Here is a 22,248-nt window from a genome sequence, read left to right on the forward strand (position 1 = left end):
CAAATGACAAGTTTATAAGACTCCATTTTCGCACCCTCAGGCACTTGAACGTTGGAACACATTTTAGAATATAGTTCGACAACACTCTCCATTCTTACGCACTCAGGTACTTAACAATCGAACACCTTTCGGAACATAGCTCAGTAAGACTCTTCACTGTCATACACCATTCACTTCAACAATGAAACATCTTTAAAAACACAGTTTGACTATGTTTTCCACCTCATACACTCAACCACTTCTGCACTGAAAAACACCTCAAAACTAAATTTGACGAGGCTCCCTATTCTTATAGACATTCCAGAACATGACTGGCAATACTTTCTCCCGACTACTGCACTCCGACATTTCAGTAATGAAATACCTTTTAAAACAATTCAAAATGTCTCTTCATAATTTTAAAATCAGACATGAAACCATGAAACATCTTTCAAAACGCAATTTGACAGTATTCCATTCTCATACATTCAGGCGCTTCAAAAATGGAAAACTTTTCCGAACACAGTCGACAAAATTCTTTCCCTTCTCATACATTTGGGTTCTACAATATTGCAACACCTTTCAGAGCACATTTCGAAAAGACTTCCCCCATCCAGGCACTTTAACAATGTAATACAATTCAGGGCACAATTTGACTAAGACTCCATTCTCATACACTCGGGATGTTCAACAATGAAACAGCTTTCAAAACACAGTTCAGCAATACTTCCGTTTTTCTACACCTATGAACTCCAAATCAACTATGCAGTGTCTTTCTTCATCATGTACTTTTACTTTCAGAGAGAGAGAGAGAGAGAGAGAGAGAGAGAGAGAGAGAGAGAGAGAGAGAGAGAGAGAGAGAGAGAAAAATGTCAGACCAGATCAAATGAGAAGACCTGTTATCTTCAAATAACGTTAAATCTTTGCTTCCTTCCTTTTACCTGGCCCGGGAGACATGAAGCGCTCGATGTGAGTAAAGATTCACAGGAACTCTCGTCCTGGTCATCATCTTCAACCTCGTAAGTACCATCCGGGCATTGGCAAACTGGAGTCCCATAGCTAGTTTGGAACAGTTGCAGTCCATCTGAAAAAAACATTAACCACATAGTACTAAGCACAGGAGTAAGGAAAACCTGACATCCTTAAGGTAGCAGACAGCAGGACATGAAAAGCAACCTACAGCTGCTATCATGGCAGTTTTGATTAACCGTACCAACATTTCTTCGTGAAAAATTCATATTCGTATATCAAAATTTAATGTTAGCAGTGATGATGCAGTGCTATAACATTGCATTATCACTGTAGTAGGAAGGCAACAAATAGTGCTTTGTCTTTTTACCCTTTGCCATTCCTAATGGTGAACATATACTACATAAATCGATGGATTAATAATTACAGGCTATGCGTCCTTCCATTCAGAGTATTCAAACACTAATTGTGTGACAATAATTGGCAGCATAACGCACTAAACTCAAATTTTTCTCATTGACTTAGTGTTCAGCTGCCTGGCCCTACTACCATTTCGGACTACAGTACCTAACTATCGCGGTAACAGTTGTTCAAACATATTGCTCTTGGAATGATACAGTGTTTGCTACGAATGTGTAAAAGTAAGCTTATTTTTTTTTTTTAGGGAAAGCCAGGGAAGCTGAGAAAAAGAAAACAAAATTTCTTGAGATCACTGACTAAGTAACAAAAAAAAAAATAAATAAAACTCGGTCTTCATATGCGTTGCTTAAAAAAACCATAAATTACTATATAATAATTAAGATTCAAGATTATTATTCCATACAAAATAATGCAATATGAATCGATACGAAAATAATGTGATTTCAAAAGTTGTCAAAACGAAGCAAAATTTATGCGCAAATGCCCTGGCACGTATTTTTAAAGTGCGTGCCGAACCAGTACCAATGGTAATGGAAGACTAATATAAGAGGGCATGTTGAAGCGCGTGTTGAGCAAAACGCAAGCTTGTGTATGCATCCAACTATATATATTCTGGGAATCAAGCGTTTCAAATTAAAAAAAGGGGTCCTAAACACCTAAAATGTTTTTGCTGGAACCCTTGCTTCTTTGAAAAATGACTGCGTCTCAGCCCCTACATACGTGTATTGTACGGAACATATTGAAAGATGCAGTGAGTTGGCTGAAGAGAAAGTTTTGAAACTAGGCGAGTGTAGAAGCACAATTTATATTAAGCATGCTAAAAGAAATGCGAAAAGATGGTAAAAATAAATAATATAGAAACGCGAATAGACCTAAGTAGTTTCAATTAATGAACATCTAAATATCACGGACTAAATACTAAAAACAAGTTCATAAAGAATTATAACTTCTTTTTTCCTGCAAATGATTTCATAGACCCATTCGATCATAATGAAGCAGGTGTAAAACGTACGATACGCTCATATTGCATGATGTAATGTTTAAGTTTCCGCTTTCAACTAGCGGAGTGTCCCACCAAGGTCCACGTATCCCACTGAGCCGTATCTCTTGTTTTTCCCGATATACCGTCGATCTCCGGTTACGGAGGCTCATTGATGCCCCTTGGTGGTAGGCTTGTCATTTCAGAAGACGTCAGGAAGTCCTTGCCTATTGGAAGTGAGTCTCAATGTCGTAGCGACCTTACAAAATGGGAGATGTCTTAAGAGCCTAGTACCACAGCTGATGTCATGGAACAACAATAGTCATTTTAACGAGGTGGGTGGCTTATGGCTTAGCTCATCTTCCTGCGCCCAATTGTAGCAGAAGTCAATGGGGAAAGAGATTTTGAAGTAATAGGCTGGCCAGAGGACCTACAAAATTACCAGGAATGCTAATGCATAAGGAATAGTTTGTACAGTAAGGTGTCAAACAGTATGAAAACAATATGATACTAAACACAAGACGGAAGAAGAAAAGAGAGCTTACTATAACTGGGATATCCGTAATTTTTAAGTAAAATGAAGCAAAGAAATTTAATTTTATTAAAATTCAATAAATTATTAAATGATAATTAAGATTTAAGATTATTATTCCATACAAAATAGCGCAATATGAATCGATATGAAAGTAACGTGATTTTCAATAGTTGTCAAAACGAAGCAAAATTTAAGAGCGGACTAGTGAATAATGCACGAATGAGCTGACACCTTTGGGAAGGATTTTCTGATTCCTAGAAATCTTCTTCTCGCGGTCAGAACATTACAACTATCAAATTGTAAGTTACTTTCTTGTCATATAATTAGAAAGTTCATCATCTTTGACATATCCAATGAAATTAACTGACTTTAGTTCAGGTCAGGTAACAGACCTTCAAACAATTATTTTATCTTCGTTGAGAAGACTTCTGTACAAATCTACGAGAGTTAGAAATAATTGGCCATGACAATAAAATATATACCGAAGAATTCTGTTCAACATACAGTATATAGCAGAGTAATAACCTATGGTGATTAGGGAAAACAATATGTTAAGTTTAGGACGAGTGTTCATGTAACCTAAGACGAAAAAATATATTAATGAGCCAAACTTACTTGGGCAAATTTCGGGGTCTCTTGGATCATAACAGAGTTGCTTGCTGAAAACAAATATCCTGTCTGGAGAACAAAGCCGAGGTCCACAGTAAGCCTTTTTGGTTATCGGGTCCAGTACTGTGTAATGGGTAAGCAGGCATGGGCCTTGAGTCAACAACTGGTAGCAGCGACCATTGGCTAATTTCACCTCATCACGAGGGCAGTCATCTAAGGGTGGGGCATCAATGCCTGCAAATAGAAATACAAAAGAAGTTTAATATTTTTGGGAATAAGGCACATTTAAAATCTCACTAGTCATGATAAATGGAGACTGATGATACTGCTCATGTTGCAGCACCTACACAGTGAACTATCAAATGCTAATTAATTTCTCAGCAATGAAAGGATTAGCGATTCAGTAAAGCCATTTGACTAGAATGTGGTTTTCTTCAGACTGCAAATACACTTGGCATCGGCACCAGCTCAGTGCTCTCTAGGCAAAGGAAACTTCTTACATTCAGGACAACAAAATAAAATGTCATGAAAATGAAATCCATGTGTGTAGGCCCTTTGCAGCTTATATAGTAGGATGGACTGAATCTATTACTTAATACATTTTAAAACAAGAGGTCACCTTCGCTCAAAAGCTACAGTCTTCCTTTTGCTGAAATATTCTAATCAGTGACTCTCAGTCACAAAATAATGATTTCGTTTGGTTACTGTAATCTACTGTGATAGCGCTTCTTAACTCTGGATCATTTGTATTAGGCTTAGCACTTCAGCCCCCAAAAGGTCCCTTCTCAAAACCTTACATTCTTATCTCTCCCAACATTATCCATTGTTGCCGGTTACTAGGTCCACCTTTTGATGGTATTTTCGTAAAAATCCACACACCCTAATCCTGCTGATGAGCAGACAAGGAAACAGTGGAGCAGACAAACAGGAAAACAGAGAAGAAACAGACGAGCACGTAATTAAACCAAACCGAAAGCACGACCTCTTTGTCAGAGGTAATGAAATTATCAGCAGGATTAAGCAGAAGTGTGTGGATTTTTGCAAAGCTATTTTCAAAAGATGGACCTCGTGATCGACAAGCTCTCGTGTATGCCATTGTATGCAAAATTGTAGTCTCTATATTCGTGTAAGATTATTATTGTATATATATATATATATATATATATATATATATATATATATATATATATATATATATATATATATATATATATATATATATATATATATATATATATATAACGAAGAGTTAAAAGAGAAACGGATGCAGGTGTACTCTGGGAGAGAATGGGAAACTTCTTGACTTGGATTATGCTGATGATATGGTTTTGATCTGCGTTGGACCAGAAATGATGCAGAGAATGTTGGATTGTCTAGTGAGTAAAGGTGAAAGGTTGGTTTGGTTGTTAATAGTGGGGAAACTGAAATCATGAATGTGAATATTGAAAATGCACAGGATTGTCTAATTGAAGGCTTGGTTTTTACGTAAAGCAAGTGGATAAGTTTAAATATTTAGGTACTTATTTAGATAAGGATGGTTCTCTGAGCACAGAATTCATGGAAAGATTAAAAAAGGTTCATCAGGTAGTGGGAATGCTTAAAAATATTTGGAATAATAGCAGTTTTTCTGTACATACAAAACCAAAATTTACAAGGTAATGGTTAGGAGTATTTTGATATATGGGCATGAATCACGGTACAGTACAGTGACTTCAGATAATAAATTCTTAGCACTTGAAAATAAGGCGCTCAGAAGAATATTAGGAATTAATTGGAGGGATAGGATATCAAATAACAGAATTAGAGAAGTAACGGGGGTGCACCGGTCAATGAGTATGTTAGGTTCTCACGCTGGAAGTGGATAGGCCACGTATATAGAAGACAGGCAATAGTATGAGATACACTGAGGTGGGTTGCCCTTGGCAGAAGAGGTAGAAGCAAGCCAAAGGAGACGTGGTTGAGGACAATGAGGAGGGGAGCAGGAGACGAGTGTTGGGGGGATCTTGAGGAGTTAGCCCAGGAAAGAATGTGGTGGAGTGAGTCCATCGTATAAATATATATCAATCAATCAATCAATCATTTCCTGTGGCACCCACAGGAATGCATAGGGCCTTGATGAACTCATGCCACCACATTATGTCCTGGGCTAACTCCTCAAGATCTCCCCAACACTCGTCTCCTGCTTCCCGCCTCCATTGTTCTCAGCCACGTCTCCTTTGACTTACCTCTACCTCTTCTACCAAGGGCAACCCACCCTGGTGTATCTCGTACTATTCCCCGTCTTCTATACACATGGCCTAGCCACTTCCAGCGTGAGAACCTAACATACTCATCGACTGGCTGCAACCCCGTTACTTCTCTAACTCTGTTATTTGGTATCCTATCCCTCCAATTAATTCCTAATATTCTTCTGAGTGCCTTATTTTCAATGCTAAGAATTCATTATACGAAGTCATTGTACTGTATCATGACTCATGCCCATAAATCAAAATACCCCTAACCATTACCTTATAAGTTTTGGTTTTTGTATGTACAGAAAAACTGCTATTATTCCAAATATTTTTAAGCATCCCCACTACCTGATGAGCCTTTTTTAATCTTTCCATAAATTCTGTGCTCAGAGAACCATCCTTATCTAAATAAGTACCTAAATACTTGAACTTATCCACTTGCTTTACAACCAAGCCTTCAATTAAACAATCCTGTGCATTTTCAATATTCATATTCATGATTTCAGTTTTTCCACTATTAATAACCAAACCAACCTTTCGACCTTAACTCACTAGACAGTCCAACACTCTCTGCATCATTTCTGGTCCAACGCTGATCAAAACCATATCATCAGCATAATCCAAGTCAAGAAGTTTCCCATTCTCTTCCCAGAGTATACCTGCATCCGTTTCTCTTTTAACCCTTCTCATAACGTAATCTGTGACCAATACAAAGAACAGAGGAGACGGAATGCCACCCTGAATCACACCAGACTTAACTTCAAATGGATCACTCAAACACTCATCAATCATAACTTTGCAAGATGTGCCCTCATGCATGTTCATGATAACTGTCACAGACTTTTCCGGTATTCCATAATGCCTCATGATTTTTCCCATAGTCCGTCTCAAAATACTATCAAAGGCCTTTTCAAAATCAACAAAACAAAGTCTTAACGGAGTTTTCATTTCATTAGCTTGCTGCATTAAATGCCAAACTATGAAGATCTGATCATTGCAACCCCACCCCATTCTAAAACCGGCCTGTTCATCCCTCAGAATACCATCAACCACTGGCTTCAACCTATTCAACAATACTGAAAATTTCCAAGGCTACAGGTGACAAAGTGATATCCCTCCAATTACCACACCTACTCAAGATCTCCTTTCTTTGGAACTTTAATGATCACACCATTCTTCTAACCTAATGGCATTATCCTCGTCACCCATATCTCTCTGAATAATATCTTCAAAATAAATACTAATCTGTCCTCCTCCACTTTAAACATTTCCGGGAATAAACCATCCTCTCCTGCTGCCTTATAATTCTTTAACTTTAACTGTTTTATTACCTTAACTAATTCTTCTAGCCTGATCTCACCTTCATCAGAAGTTAAATCTTCCTGGGCAGGCGGTATATCCTCTTCTGGAGGGACTGGTCTATTGAGAAATGTCTCAAAGTGCTCTTTCCATCTGTTTCTGATTTCAACATTTTTGGTCAATAAATTACCTTCCATATCCCTGACTGGTATATCCTTACGCTTACCAGCACTGCCACTCAGCTCTCCAGTTGCTTTATATGCTATCCTCTGAATCTGACCATCATTTTTATTAAATAAGTTTTCAGTTTCTGCAACCTTTTCATTAACAGATCTTCTTTTATCTCTCTTAGTTAGTCTTTTAACTTCTAAATCAAAACTCAAGTACTTGGTTCTTGCTCATTCAAGATCTTTATCACTAACAAAATGCATCTCACTCCTCAATTTTGCCTCACCTCTCTTTTTTATCATACCCCATGTTTCCTCAGATATCCATATTTTTTTCCTCAATCTGAGTCTCCTGATCGTACAACCAGCAGCCTTATGCAAAGCTTCATTCACATCCCCCCGACATCTCATCAATACTTCTCCCTCCCTCCTCCAATGTTTCCAACAACAAAAACCTGTTTCTGATTTCTATTATAAATTCCTCCTTTTCCTCTCCTTCCCTTCTGAGCATATCAATACCGTATCTATCAACAAGAGGATTTCCCTTCTTCTGACTTTTTAGCTTAAGTCTTATTTTTGTAATGCTGAGATGATGATCACTACCAATATTTGCTCCCCGGTTTACACGAACATCTAACAAAGAGCTTCTATGTCTTTTACTAACAGCAATATGATCAATCTGATTTTTATATTTTCCACATGGTGGCACCCACGTTGTCTTGTGTATATTGTGATGCTGTAAGTGTGTCCCCAATGACCAAGTCATTTGCTAGACAGAGACTCCCAAACTTTACTCCATTTTCACTTATCCTACCACCGACACCCATCTTACCCATACAAGCCTCAAATGCCTCATTCGAGCAGCCCATTATTGCAATGAAGTCTCCAGTACAAATCAAAACATCCTTCCTGCAGCTTTCCCATAAAGTGCATCTTTCCTTTCATCAGGTGCATCATTAGCGGGTGCATAACACACAAACAGACTGATGTTCCCATGATTTGACTTGAACCATGTACACAACAATTGCTCATCCATAGGATCCCATTCACATAGAGCCTTCTTTGCCTTGCATCCCAACAGCAATTCTACTCCCTGATATTGCATTCCATCCCAATATCCAGACGTCAACAAACATAAATTGAAATTCTCCAAATCCAATTTATCGACTCCAGTTAACCTGGTCTCTGTTACAGAACAAATGTCTAATTCATATCTTTGAAAAACTGTCACTAACTCTTCAATTTTGCTATCCTGATTTAGCGTTCTCACATTCTAATTGCCAATTTTGATAGTATTTTTAGCATGAATAAAAGAATTAGGAGACCGTGAGATTCTTAGCACCCCCAGCCCATTTAAGGACTGCACGGGACTGGGACCCATTCCTCTTCCATCAGAGTCCATTAAGGTTTCTTTGGCTAACTACATGAACACTTCGCCACAGTGTTGCAGTCGCAGTGGGCAGCTAACTTGCCTGCATGCCCACACCCGAAAGGTTCAGCTATGCTGAGGCCAATCACATGCCGGCATGCTTCCCAGCCATTTCACTCTCGAAGGGTTTATCTGCCTGAGAAGCAAACACCCCCTCGCTCCCAGGGGCACTGATCTGTGTGGGTGGAGGGTGAACACTCCCTCACCAGCTATATACAACGTATAAAAAGCACACTCATCATATATATATATATATATATATATATATATATATATATATATATATATATATATATATATATATATATATATATATATATATATATATATATGTGTGTGTGTGTGTGTGTCTGTGTGTGTAATTGATTTGTGAAGATATGGAACATGATGAATGTATAAATAAAGGCAAACGCCATGAGGAAAAGTGAAACAACCGGGTGGTTGCTAGGCCTTTCGACACATGGTCCTTCACTAGCAGACTAATGAAAAATATAAAAGTAAGGGTACAAGAGAGCTCATACAGTTGACAGATGACCTTCAGATATTCTTGAGGATGGGGATTATAAGGAACAGATGCACCTGGAATCTAACACAGCTGAAAAATTAGTGGACATACCAAAACAAAAGTAAATCTTTGAGAATTTTTACAAAGGATTAAGCCCAACTGGCTTGAAAGCAGGGAGGAGTCAATTAAAGGATTACAGTATACAGAGGAAGAGACTGACCACTAAAAATGGAATTGGAATGAATAAGCTGATTACATATTTATAAAAGTACAACATTTAATATATTCTCCTTTTGGTAAACAATAACAATTTTTGCAAAATGAACATTCTCAAAAACTATTAAACATACAAATACATAGAAAATATATATAAGGTAACTGATTAGTAATTAAGTCAGTGATTTCATCTTTAAGGTAATTCTTGAACATTTTACTAATACAGGGGTCCAAATAATACATGCCAGGGCTAAGGTTGAAATTACAGCTGGAAGTAAGCTGTATAATTGCAGATTCTAGAAGTTTTCTTGAAGAGAAATCTTTTGATCTGGCAATCACTGAATTGTCAGTCCAATTGATCCTGTGAGAGTTTTCACTTAAATGAATGAATATTGCATTGGATGTCTGCCCAGTTTTGACTGAATACTTATGCTGTTTAATTCTCACTTCTAAATCTTTACTAGGTTGACCTATATAAAAAGAAGAGCAGTCCAAACATGGAATTTTACATATTATGTTGTTGCTTTCCTTATGGCTATTTTTTTTATTAACATTCCTTTTAGTGTGTTATTATAGGAAAAAAAAGGTTGACATTAAAAGATTTTAACAATGGTTTTATGGTTTGAAAACCACCAAATTCACTACAAAATTTTTGTGGGCTTTATTATAGCAAATATCTAGTGTATGTGAAAGGTAACATAAACCTGCCCCTATTTTTCTCATGTATTCGATTTCTTGTTCCAAATACTGGGGACTGAAAATGCGCAATGCTCGTAAAAACATAGAAGAAAAATTCATAATTTGATATTAAGATGGTGGTCTGAATAGAAATGAACATAAGTTACGTTGTTGGTTGGTTCCCTATAAATACGGAATTTGCATTGAAATGGTTCTCTGTGCATTAAAACATGTAACAAAGGGAGGCAACTGTCTTTTTCTAATTCTAAAGTAAACTTAACGGATGGTACCTGGTTATTTCAAATTACAGAGTAAATCATTTACATCAATACCAGCAGGCAAAACATCTAAAATATTATCAACATGTTTATACAACTTTAAAGGAGTATAAATGATATTGGGTAAATATAATTTTTCAAAAAATTCCGTATACAAGTTTGAGAGGAGCGGGGATAAAGGGTTGCCCATTGCCCTACCAAATATTTGTTTGTAGAATTCACCATTGAATATAAACTTACAATCACAAATGCATAACTTAGTGAATGAAATAATATGATTTACAGGTAGAGTTTAATTCATAACGGATTAGTTCGCTACTAAGATACTCTAAAACAGAATCTATTAGGAATGTAGTAAAGAAAGAACAAACATCAAAACTAACAAATCTATGAGTGGGGCAAAAAGTGATTTTGTTTAATTTATCAACTAAATCTAGTGAATTATATATGTGAGAATCCAAGTAACAGGGACAAGAGCTTGGTAATGTATTTTGAAAGTTTATATGATATTGAGCCAACAGTACTGATAATAGTCCGCATATGATTATTTTCTTTGTGTGGTTTTACCAATCCGCACTAGTAAGGTAAAGAGGGAAATTTTACTAACAATTGAAATATTAATTCTTTTTTATCTTTAAGGATTTTTTCACTGTGGTATTGACATTTTTTGTGACTTGATCAAGGGGATTTTTCGTTAGTTTTTTTGTAAGTCGTATTATCATCCAGTAGGGATTGCACACACAATATGTGGTCAGCTTTATCTAAAATTACAATACTATTCGACTTAGCTTTTGTGATGTGGAATGTATTGTCTTTTCTTATAGCAAACAGGGAAATTACTTTCAAGACTAACATTGGCAGCCCCATAAACAGTACCTTTAATTATATCAACATGATTTTGAGGAAGATCACAATATTTTGAGGAAGGTCACAATATTTTTCGAATTTACACAGGGACGACGCAATCGTTAAAGCAGAGGATCTATTCGATATAAAGAAGGATAAACCATATCCGAGTGCACTCACAGCATTTTCACTTATTTGTTTACTTGACAAGTTTACAACACAATCATTATGTGCACTATTAGTCCAGTCACTGCTGTCAATAAGATTTTTGAGTTTTCTGTCTAGTTTCCTTGTTAGGGTATCTGTAATCCTACGAAGTTTTCCGTATATTTCTAGTCGCAGCGAGTCCTTCCAATCAGCCGGAATAGAATGATTGAAAGAAATTCTAGCCTCTCTTAATTCATTAAATTTTTCCGTCTCTACTTGCTTTGCGGCTGCTATGTGGCTTTTGACATCGTGGCACTGAATTCATTGTTATTGCTTACCAAGTGGAGAATATATTAAGTGTGGTACTTTTATAAATATGTAATCAGTTAATTGATTTTAAGGCCACTTTTGGTGGTCAGTCTCTTTCCTGTATAATCATTTAATTGACTCCTCCCTGCTTTCGAGCCAGTTGGGCTTAATCCATTGTAAAAACTCTCAAGGATTTATCTTTGTTTTGGTAGGTCCACTAATTGTTCAACCGTGTTAAATTCCAGGTGCATCTGTTCCTTATAATCCCAACCCTCAGGGATATCTGTAGGTCATCTGTCAATTGTATGAGGTCTCTTGTGCCCTTACTTTTATATTTTTCATCAGTCTGCTAGTGAAGGACCATGTGTCGAAAGGCCTAGCAACCACTCCATTTTTTCACTTTTCCTTCGTGGTATTTGCTTATATATATATATATATATATATATATATATATATATATATATATATATATATATATATATATGTGTGTGTGTGTGTGTGTGTGTGTGTGTGTGTGTGTGTGTGTGTGTATGTATGTGTGTATATATATATATATATATATATATATATATATATATATATATATATATATATATATATATATATATATATATATATATATTTATGTAAACTCATATATATACATATGTGTATGTGTGAGTGTTATATAGGTTGTAAATCTGCCCGATGTCAGCTTTATTGCTTAGCCATCTTCAGAGATGACTATCAATAAAGCCGACATCGGTCCGGATTCATGCTGAGCCCCAGTTAATTGCTATTCTGTTTAGTTCACAATCGGTTATTTGACTCCCGGGAATGAACTGACCTAAAATTTTCGCACAGCTTCAAATAAACTAAAACCAGTATTTATGGCATTTAGAATATTTTCCAATACTCTATTCAGAATATTTTCCATTATGCTAATCAGAACAGTTGAGTTTCCTGTTATTTATGATAATGACAGTAAAATGCACTCTTTATGTATTTACTAACAATTAAAAGTAATTAATGATATGAGTGAAATATAATAAAAAGAAGAATATCACGGACATACACAAACCTTGGCTCCTGTCTCTTTTGTGATATTTCATGGTTTTTTTCTACTATTATGATGTGCAAGCTCATTTAATTAACACTGAAGTGCCCCTGATGACTGTGACATAAGTGCAAGAGGTGTAAATAGCACTGTATTGGCGAAAGTGCATAGTAGAAAACACTATCACATTCCTCCCTCTTCCAGAATTTTTTGATTGCCATGGCAAAGGTATTGTTTACTGTTGACCATGAGTGCTAATAGTTTAAATGGCATTGCCTAATAACAGAGGAAATGGTTACTCCAGCTGGATAAAACGCATCACAGCCTGAAGATGCCAAAACTTTTGTAATGATGAAATCCAAAAACTGAAAAAGGATGAATTATTGAAGGCTTTAGAAATGCTACTTACGGAAATAGAGATAAATCAGCCAAATTAGGCTTGAGTGACAATTCTGAGATTAAAACAGGGGCAGACTTACGGAATTTGAAACAAAAACTAGACTTTCTTATAGAAGAATTCCTAGAATTCCAAGTCTTATATAGACGACTGGATTGTGGTATCACAGAGATCAAGAAAGAAAACCAGCAGCTTAGGGAAGCATTGATGCAGTATCAACGTTTCCTCCTCCTCGGGGTTCCTGGAAATGACATGAAGGTGACGGAGCCAGACGGAACTATGAATTTCATCGGAGAAGACCAAGAAAAATTATCAAAAGTTTTTCAGAGGATGCAAAAGGCAAATGTGCATGTACAGGAATTTCAGCGCTTAGGAAACGTGGTTCCAGGAAGGAACAGGGTAATTTTAGTAAAACTGTATTCAAGAGAAGATCGAAACAGTGTATTTGAGGTCTAATAACTTGCAAGAAGCTGGAGGATTTTTCATGGGAATTTGTGTAAAGAAGGATGTACATCCACTCGTTAGAAGAGAGTTGGAAAGGCTTCGTAAAGTAGAAAGAAGAGAAAAAGAGAAACCAGAAAACCGAGGGTTCAATTTTCGTTACAATGCTGTAAAACGAGAGGTCATTGTACTGTAGTGGATTGTTTCAATACATCATTTTTTGGAGGGAGAAGGTAGTTTTCTATAAATATTTGTTTTTGGAATTTGAATGGTAATGTTTCTAAATTACAGAGAACAAATGTCGCTAGTTTTCTTTTAAAGTTTGATACTGTACATATACAGGTAATTTAAATTAAAACTTCATATCCATTTTCTGTCCCTGGGTTTAAGTGTATGAGAAGTACGGTAGTTTCTGGGGAAGACCTGCGAGGAGGGGTTGCACTGTTAATGAAATCCTATTTATCTGAAACTCAGTTGTGCTGTATGATGTTAATGTTCTTCCTGATCAAATTTGGTTTCGCCATCATTTATTCCTAGATTTATTATTAGGAGCAGTCTACATTCCTCCTCATGATTCCCTTTATTTTAGTCATAGATCTTTTGCATATGTTCAGGAGCAGGGAATGATGAATCCTAGGTGCAAATTGTTGGTTATTGGTGATCTTAATTCTAGAATGGGAAATCTTGAGTTTTAAGAACCATGATTATGGAATTGCATATACCTCTCACCCCGACCTAACCATTAATAATCATGGACAAATGATACGAGAATTGTGTGTAAATTTTAATCTTACTCCTGTAAATCATTTGAAAAAGGATTGTTGACTTTGAATGATGGTTTATTTTACCGTCAAGGTCAACAATGGAAATCGCAGATAGACTGGGCACTGTGCTCACATAAATCTTTTATTTGCCTGGAAGACTTTGAAATTGTAACTGATTCAAATCATGCAAGTATAATTGTTAAAATTAAGAATGATTCATTGCTATTCAGAAGTTTAATAGAACGATTAGCTTTGTTAAAATCATCTTTGGAATGTAATGAGACTTCCGATTGCAACAAAAGGGTAGCTAGGCCAAACAGACTGGATGTAGAGAAATTTTTTTCTTTTGTGATGTCGGATCCCGGGGCGCTTATTATACCCCATGATGGAGATGAATTTGTTGTGAACAGTTTGTGAGAACTTAGATAACTCAATTTAAGAAATGCCATGACTACAAGGAAGCCTTCAAGGCAGTGTGATGTACAAGTATCTCAAGAAAACAGATGGAAATAGTTGATAGAAAAGAAGGACTCACGCCAATTATGGTCTGCTATCAACTGGAGGGCGACATTTGATCGAAATACTAACGAATCACCATCCAGTCAGGCATTTGCTACAAATTTTGAGACGCTTTTTCCTGAAAGCAACTCTGTCAGGAGTTGTAGCAAGCAAAACGTCCTGAATGATGTTTACACCCCAATACTGGACGATCCCATTTCAGAAAGAGAAGTACTAGATTTAATTAGATTGTTAACAGGAAACAAAGCAGCTGAACCAGATGGAAGCTCTCCAGGGATACTGAAGCTGCTGGACGACTCTTGGACTGACATTTTAATTTATATCTTAAATCTCATATTTTATATATATTATCCAGATAAATGGACGAAATCAAAGTTGTATACGATTTTCAAGAAAGGTAATCCCTTGGACCCCAATAATTGTCGAGGGATGAACATAAGCGTCAAAGTAAGAAGAATAATCAGTAATTTCAATCATTTCTGGGGGAAAACAATGACGCACCTTTTTATGTAAAATTAAAGGTATGGTCTGCAGCATTGAACAGTTCCCCGTTTTATGATGCTGAACCCTGGTGGACCTTGAATATGGAGCTGGCGAATAAAATTTAATTTGAGACTAAAAAATCTCCTAAGCGTAAGGAATACCGTGTGCACGGAACTGGCTTGTTTGGAGATTGGTTTGGGAAGTGCAACTACTAATATCACGGATAGGCAATTGAATTTTTTTGGGTAAGTTAATGGAACGACCTGGCTACAACCAAACTTACTTTCACCAACTGATTAATAAAGCAACAGAAGTGCAGTCTCCTATGGGAGTATATTCCCAAGCATCACTGCGAATCCAGGGAGACCCAGTCACGACTGAATAGTCAGATTACTGCAGAAAGTAAGCGAAAACATTGAATTAAGTCGTTGGTTAAATTACAAGAAGTTTAACCCTGAAATTCCAGCACCAACTGTCTACAATAGCCGAGAACACTACAGATTAGCCTATACAAGAACAAGGCTAGGCAGTTCTCATCGATTCAAGATAGAAACCGGACGTTGGTCTAGAAGACCATGAGAAAGACGTCTTTGTAACTGTGGAGAAGCACAGGATGAGGATCATGTAATTCTTAAGTGTCCCTTAGTGAGTATATAATATAAGGAGGGACTTTGCAAAGTCAGACCACAGTTCACCAGAGCATTTAATGACACATGAAGATATTCAAAACTTGTCAAAAATTAATGAAAATTAAGTTTCAATTGTTGTATTTTGCTTTACTGGTTATGTGCATAAACGATATATTTGTATAATGGACGGTTGTGATATTTTTCAAACTTCCGTTCAAGTCCTTGTACTTCCTTATAACTGGTATTTCGTGACCTCCTTCAAACGGAACTTTTTAAGTTGGGCGAGGCGCTCTTCTTATTTCAAACTTGAAATAAGCTTCCAAATATTGGGATGAACACCAGAAACAGAACTTTGGAGCGAATTACAATCCATATGTAAATAGGGAATAAGGGTGCTGTTAGGCGTCGGTGATTACCTTTGCCTGTTTCGAAACCCATATAGCATGCCTCAAAGCACGATAGCATTTCCGGGGACGATCCTCGTCGTCTGAAAGTTCGTCGAAACCGTCCACCACGTCACCCGTCGGAAGTAATGCAACGGCAGGGAAACGTCACCTCATTTTCACCTCAATTCAGTATCACTGTGAGTCTTTCTTTAGAACTACATTCAACAACCTTTCGGTATATGCTTTGAGATAAGTGAAAAGGGCACGCTGGAAGAGATAAATTTGGAAAATGATGACGTACGCAGGTCATATGAGCTTTTTCCAAGTCCATCCTGTAGCACTGGGGTTTTAAATTGGGGAGTAATTCCAAAGGTTTTGTAAAAAGTCGGTTGTATGTCCTGTCTGGGAGGAGGGAAAATAAACTTGGCGCACTGAAGTACCTTATTTCAACATGTAAGGTCAACAGCTGAAATATATTTCAGGTACACACCTCAGTGTTCAGCCACTGGCCAAGTGTGCTGTATTCATCGAATCATCTAGTCCTGTTTTAGTCTACCCAGATTTTTCCAAAAACTTTTACTTAGCTTGTGATGCCTCACCTACAGGGCTAGGAGCTGTATTGTTACAAAAAGCCAAAACTAGAATGAGGGCAGTACATTATGCTAGTAGAGTTTTAAACCCAGCAGAAAGAAACTATAGTACCACAGAAAGAGAATGTTTAGCTTTATATTGGGGTTTAAAGAAATTTAGACAAATACTTTTAGGTTATAAGGTTAATGTGCTTACTGATCACAAACCCATTTGTGACTTATTTAAAAAGAGAGCCTTTACCAACAACATGAAGTTCAATAGATGGTTCATTAGTGTATTAGAATTTGCCTCAGAATTCAGATATATTCCAGGGAAATTTAACACCTTGGCAGACGCATTATCCAGATCTCAAGAAGAAGCAGAAAAATGTATTACAACTGATACCTTTTGTTTTAGTTGTCAAGTAGTAGATTTAGATCTAGAAAGAGTAAAAATACAACAAGGAAAAGATGCAGAAATCAGACAAATATTAGGATAGTTAATAATAGATGAATCCTTAAAACCTGGTTTTCATTTAATAAATGGATTGTTGTATAAAAGACCAACAGAGGAGAACGGTTGTTCTCGACTATACATCCCAAAAACATTAATCAGAGAAGTTTTAGAACTAACACACTCATATAAGTTAGCAGGACATCCAGGAATTAAAAAGACAAGCAGAATCATAACCAGAAATTATTTTTGGCCAAATTGTAGTGAAGATGCCAAAAACTTTGTAATCAACACAAAGGTAACGTATTTCAGGTACACACCACTTGAAAAATATCCATCAGAATTAAATCCATTTCAAGTAGTAACTATGGACTTTTTAGGTCCATTTCCAAGGACTGTTAGAGGAAATAAACAAATATTAGACTATCTAACTCGATATGTAAAAATCGTACCAGTAAGAAACAGAGATGCAGCCACAGTAGCAAGAGCTCTTAAATCTAGAATTATCACAAGGCATTCATGTCCACAAGTTCTTCTTTCTGATAATGCTGCTGAATTTACTAGTGATCTTTTAAAGAAAATATGTGAATTTTATGAAATAAATAAGTGTTAAACAACCGCTTATAAACCAAGTTCTAATGGAGCAGTAGAACGAACTAATCGTAAAATAAAGGGTATCCTGAAAACTTTAGTGAGCCCACGGACAGGAGTTTGGGACTTAGTAATAGAAGACGCACAGTTCACATTGAATAATACTGTAAATGAGACAATAGGAAAATCCCCACATTGTTTGCTATATGGTTGTTAGAAAAAGAATGCCTAACACATTATTAGATGATGCAACACCACCCAGACATACTTATAACTATGATGACTATGTTGCATGGAAGACCAGACATAATTACGAGACAACCATGAAAACAAGGGCAAAATTAAAAGATGTTCATAACACTCATGCCAAATATTTTAATAAAAGTACCATTAAAGCAGACATTACAGTAGGTACTCAAATTTATGTACAAAATCATGTTCTAGAAAGGGGCTAAATGTAAAGGTTTCTCCCAAGTTCACTGGACCATATAGAGTTTTAGAAGTGTTATAATTGAACAAATATAGAGTAATTAATGAAAGTGATCTAAAGGAAAAAGTAGTTTATTGGAATCATATAAAAGTAGTAAAAACAGATCCATGGTCCACTGAAGAGATAGATAACATAAGACATGAAAATGCTGTAGATAATGTTGTAAACAAAAAATATAATCTACGAAACTGACAGAGTTAAATGTGTATATATATGTACTGTACATATGGGTGTTGGCCTGAAAATATCATGAATATAAAGTATGTAGTGAAACCTATATATAAATGTAGAACATGAAAAGAAAGAACAGACAGACTGGAAAAATGGGCAGCAGGAAGAGTCACAGAGATAAATAAAGTGATTACCTCACAAAATCAAAATGCAGAAAAAATAGAAAAACTGAAAAATTTTATAAATGAAGTCAATCAGAATGTAACAAAAGAACTGAATAAGTTGGAAAACATACAGTTTTTAAATACATTTGCTCTAGAAAGTGAAGTGATATTACAGGAACATAAAAACATTAAATGCCATTTTGCTTGCTTATAAAGGTATTTTGAGCCCAACACCAATCACTCCTAAAGAATTAGAAGACATTATTAAGTTTGCATCATGGAAAAACACTTTCAGCCACTTGTGGATGATGTAATCATGTACTATAATTTAACAGGTGCAAAAGTGCTTTATGATAAAATTATTTTAGCTGTACCTTTCAATACTAGGATCACAAACACATTAATCGCTGTGTACCCATTTCCTATGATAGTTGGTAAACAAGTAATCATTCAAAAGGGAACAGTTAGGCATTTTGCATTAGAAGAACACGCTCTACTATTGTCATTCTTCACTGATAAACAATTTAATGAGTATATTCTGTTAAAAGAACAAGAATATATATGTAATTTTGATAACCTGTATAAGAATACTAATGCTTATTCCTGTATTCAAGAAATTGTATTAAACCAAAACCAAGGAAAGGATGTATGTACCACAAACTATGATAAACCTTTTGAAGCACTCATAATTGATCAAGAAATTTTTGTATTTTCACTAAATATTATAGTAGCTAAAATTAAATGTCACAACATTAGCACAGAAGTAAAGTTTAAAAATGTTAAATCTTTTACAACATCATGTCAGTTAGTGATAGCAAACCAATTATATTATCAACCTCATCTTTTCACAACACATATAAATTCAACAAACATGTACCATATAAGAATTACTCATATAAAATAGATGAATTTAAGTTGTCTCAGTTAGAATTAAAGAAACTTGAAAATTTGAACTATGTTGATGAATATTTCTACTATAAGGAAACTGTTTCCCCAATTTTATGAATAGTGAGAAATCTTATTATCAGAAAAATACAGGGGATATTGACAGAACTCAATAATAACAATAATTGACATTTGATGTTAACATCATTTCTTACATGATGATAATTTCATATGTTTGTTGTTCATATGTTTATTGTTCATATGTTCATTTAATATACTTGATACGTTTGATATTTTGATATGATTATTTTTTGGAGAATGTTTTAATGAACTTATGTCTTTTTCTCCACAACTGGAGAAACAATTTTTGTTATGTCCATTGTTGCATTTTATTGCCAACTTAATTATTACCACTGTATCCATTTTATTATGTTTAATTAAACACTGAAGACAATGTTTGGTAGGTGATCGAGTGATGTAATGATAGCTGGGAGAATATTAGTCAGAAATAGCATAAATATAAAAGAGAGAAAATGAAATGAGAGAGAACCTGTAATAGACTAAAGATAGACAAAGAAAGAAGAGAGAGAATGAATAGTGAAACAAAAAGTGTTATTATTATGTAGTCAAAACGTGGGTGCCAGTATAATCTAAAGCAATCACAACAAATATGTTTAACCACCTACCTGTGAGCTAACCTTTCAACTTTCGCCAGAACCTAAAGACTTCTGGTGACGTCATTAGATAAGCTCCAACCACTTAGGACGTTTACAAGGCAGGACAGAAGCTATTGCCCGCACATTGATGGGATGGGCATTTTCTTTTCAAGAACCTTCAAAAAGCAAGTTTGAAGGGAGAGAGAAGCAGATAGAAAAAGAAGCAGATAGGTAGAAGACAGAGATGCAGAGAGTGAGGTCAAGAGCCTCACCAGTTGTGAGTTGAGAAGAAAGCAAGGCTCACAATTCGATTCGTATTCATACTACTTAACTTGTATATATACTTAACTTGTTTATGTACAGTGTTATTTTTACTAGGAATAATAAAGCAACTATAAAAGATATAATAAACTTCTTTATATGGGCAACTATAAAAGAAATAAAGAAAAGATCTCATAACAATTGGTGGTAAAAACAAAAAATGGTGACTACATCACAATTTCTATATATATACAAATGTATGTATGTATGTATGTATGTATGTATGTATGTATGTATGTATGTATGTATGTATGTATGTATGTATGTATGTATGTACTATACATGTGTATATATATATATATACATAGATACATACATATATATATATATATATATATATATCTGCATAAACCCAAACCCTGTAGCATCAAGCATACTTTCATAGCAAGCTCTCTTGCATGCATTGTAGGCAAATTATAAGTCCTATTTTTGTGTGACACACACATATATATGTTTGTGTATATATATATATATATATATATATATATATATATATATATATATATATATATATATATATATATATATATATATACAGTGGTTCCTCATTTATTCATTTACACAACATCAGAAATTCAATGTTATCCAGAAAGTTCCCAGTACAAATGAGATATCCTCTTGGAAACGTGGCGATATGCCTCGAACAAGGGAGAAAGTTTTGATGCCTGTGTACACACATACACAACTCTTTGGTAGTGGAATGGAATGGAATATAGAGTTTAGGCCAAAGACCAAGCACTGGGACCTATGAGGTCATTCAGCACTGGAAAGAAAATTGAGAGTAGGTAGGTTTGAAAGGTGTAACAGGAGGTAAACCTCGCAGTTGCACTATGAAATAATTGTTAGAAGAGTGTGGACATAACATCCCCTTGACTAGGAAGCACTTGTTTCTCGAGAGCCTAGTCTTGGGTATTATAGAGACTGATTTCTCTCTGAGCCCTGATGTGGCAATGGCAACTATGTCCTTGCCATGATTCTTAGAGGGAATGCAAGTTACAGAAATAATAGAGATTTCAAATTTGTTGCAATTGTAAGCTTTCTGCAACAAATTATATTTCTAGGATTTTTAATTCACATTTTACTGTTATAGTGTGAATTTTAGTATTTCAAAAACTATTTTTTTATTTTTTCTTATTTCATCCGAAATTGATATTTATAGAATGAATCTGGCATCGATAATCCTGGCAATTATGACTCCAGATAATACTTGGTATATCAAATCTCCTATCCTTGAAAATATTAAATCCATTGACCAGCATCTTTCAGACAGCATCTTTCTATTTAAAACTTTATTTTAAAATCTGTTTGCTCCTTAACATTTCCCTATGTTTTTTTTTACCTCTCTTTAACTGTTTTGTTTACTGGCCTTCTGTTTCTCACTCATTTTTATTAACATTCCTACACTTTATCATGTCTTCTGCCATGCATCTACATCACAAGTACTTTCCTTTAATTCTTTTACTAAACCTTTTATTTCCTCATCCCAACATTTTATGGTCATTCCTTCTTCCTAACTCCCTGTACCCATAAACACTCCTCACTGTCCCAGTGACCACTCTCTCAAGTTTTGCATACTTGGCATCTACTCCTTTTACCACCGTGTCTTTAAGATTAGCCCTCATTTCATAATCTTCATCCATTTTCTCCTTACTTGTTCTTACTTCTTTATTATGCAATTCATATTTATCTGAACTTT

The 22,248-nt window shown here is 35.5% G+C and overlaps 1 protein-coding gene across 2 annotated transcripts in view; it reads right to left on the minus strand.

The window, feature by feature from the left end:
• LOC136826833 (uncharacterized) overlaps positions 1-22,248 on the minus strand; it is a 181,047-nt gene that overhangs the window by 48,078 nt on the left and 110,721 nt on the right. For both annotated transcript variants that reach the window (XM_067084313.1, XM_067084312.1), the window contains 2 exons: positions 3,498-3,725; positions 921-1,063 (listed from right to left, as the gene is read on the minus strand). In XM_067084313.1, the coding sequence (XP_066940414.1) occupies positions 921-1,063; positions 3,498-3,725 (371 nt within the window). The remainder of the gene's footprint in view (positions 1-920; positions 1,064-3,497; positions 3,726-22,248) is intronic.

The sequence above is a fragment of the Macrobrachium rosenbergii genome, chromosome 41, assembly GCF_040412425.1.
Source record: "Macrobrachium rosenbergii isolate ZJJX-2024 chromosome 41, ASM4041242v1, whole genome shotgun sequence".
In the NCBI taxonomy this organism is placed as follows: Eukaryota; Metazoa; Arthropoda; class Malacostraca; order Decapoda; family Palaemonidae; genus Macrobrachium; species Macrobrachium rosenbergii.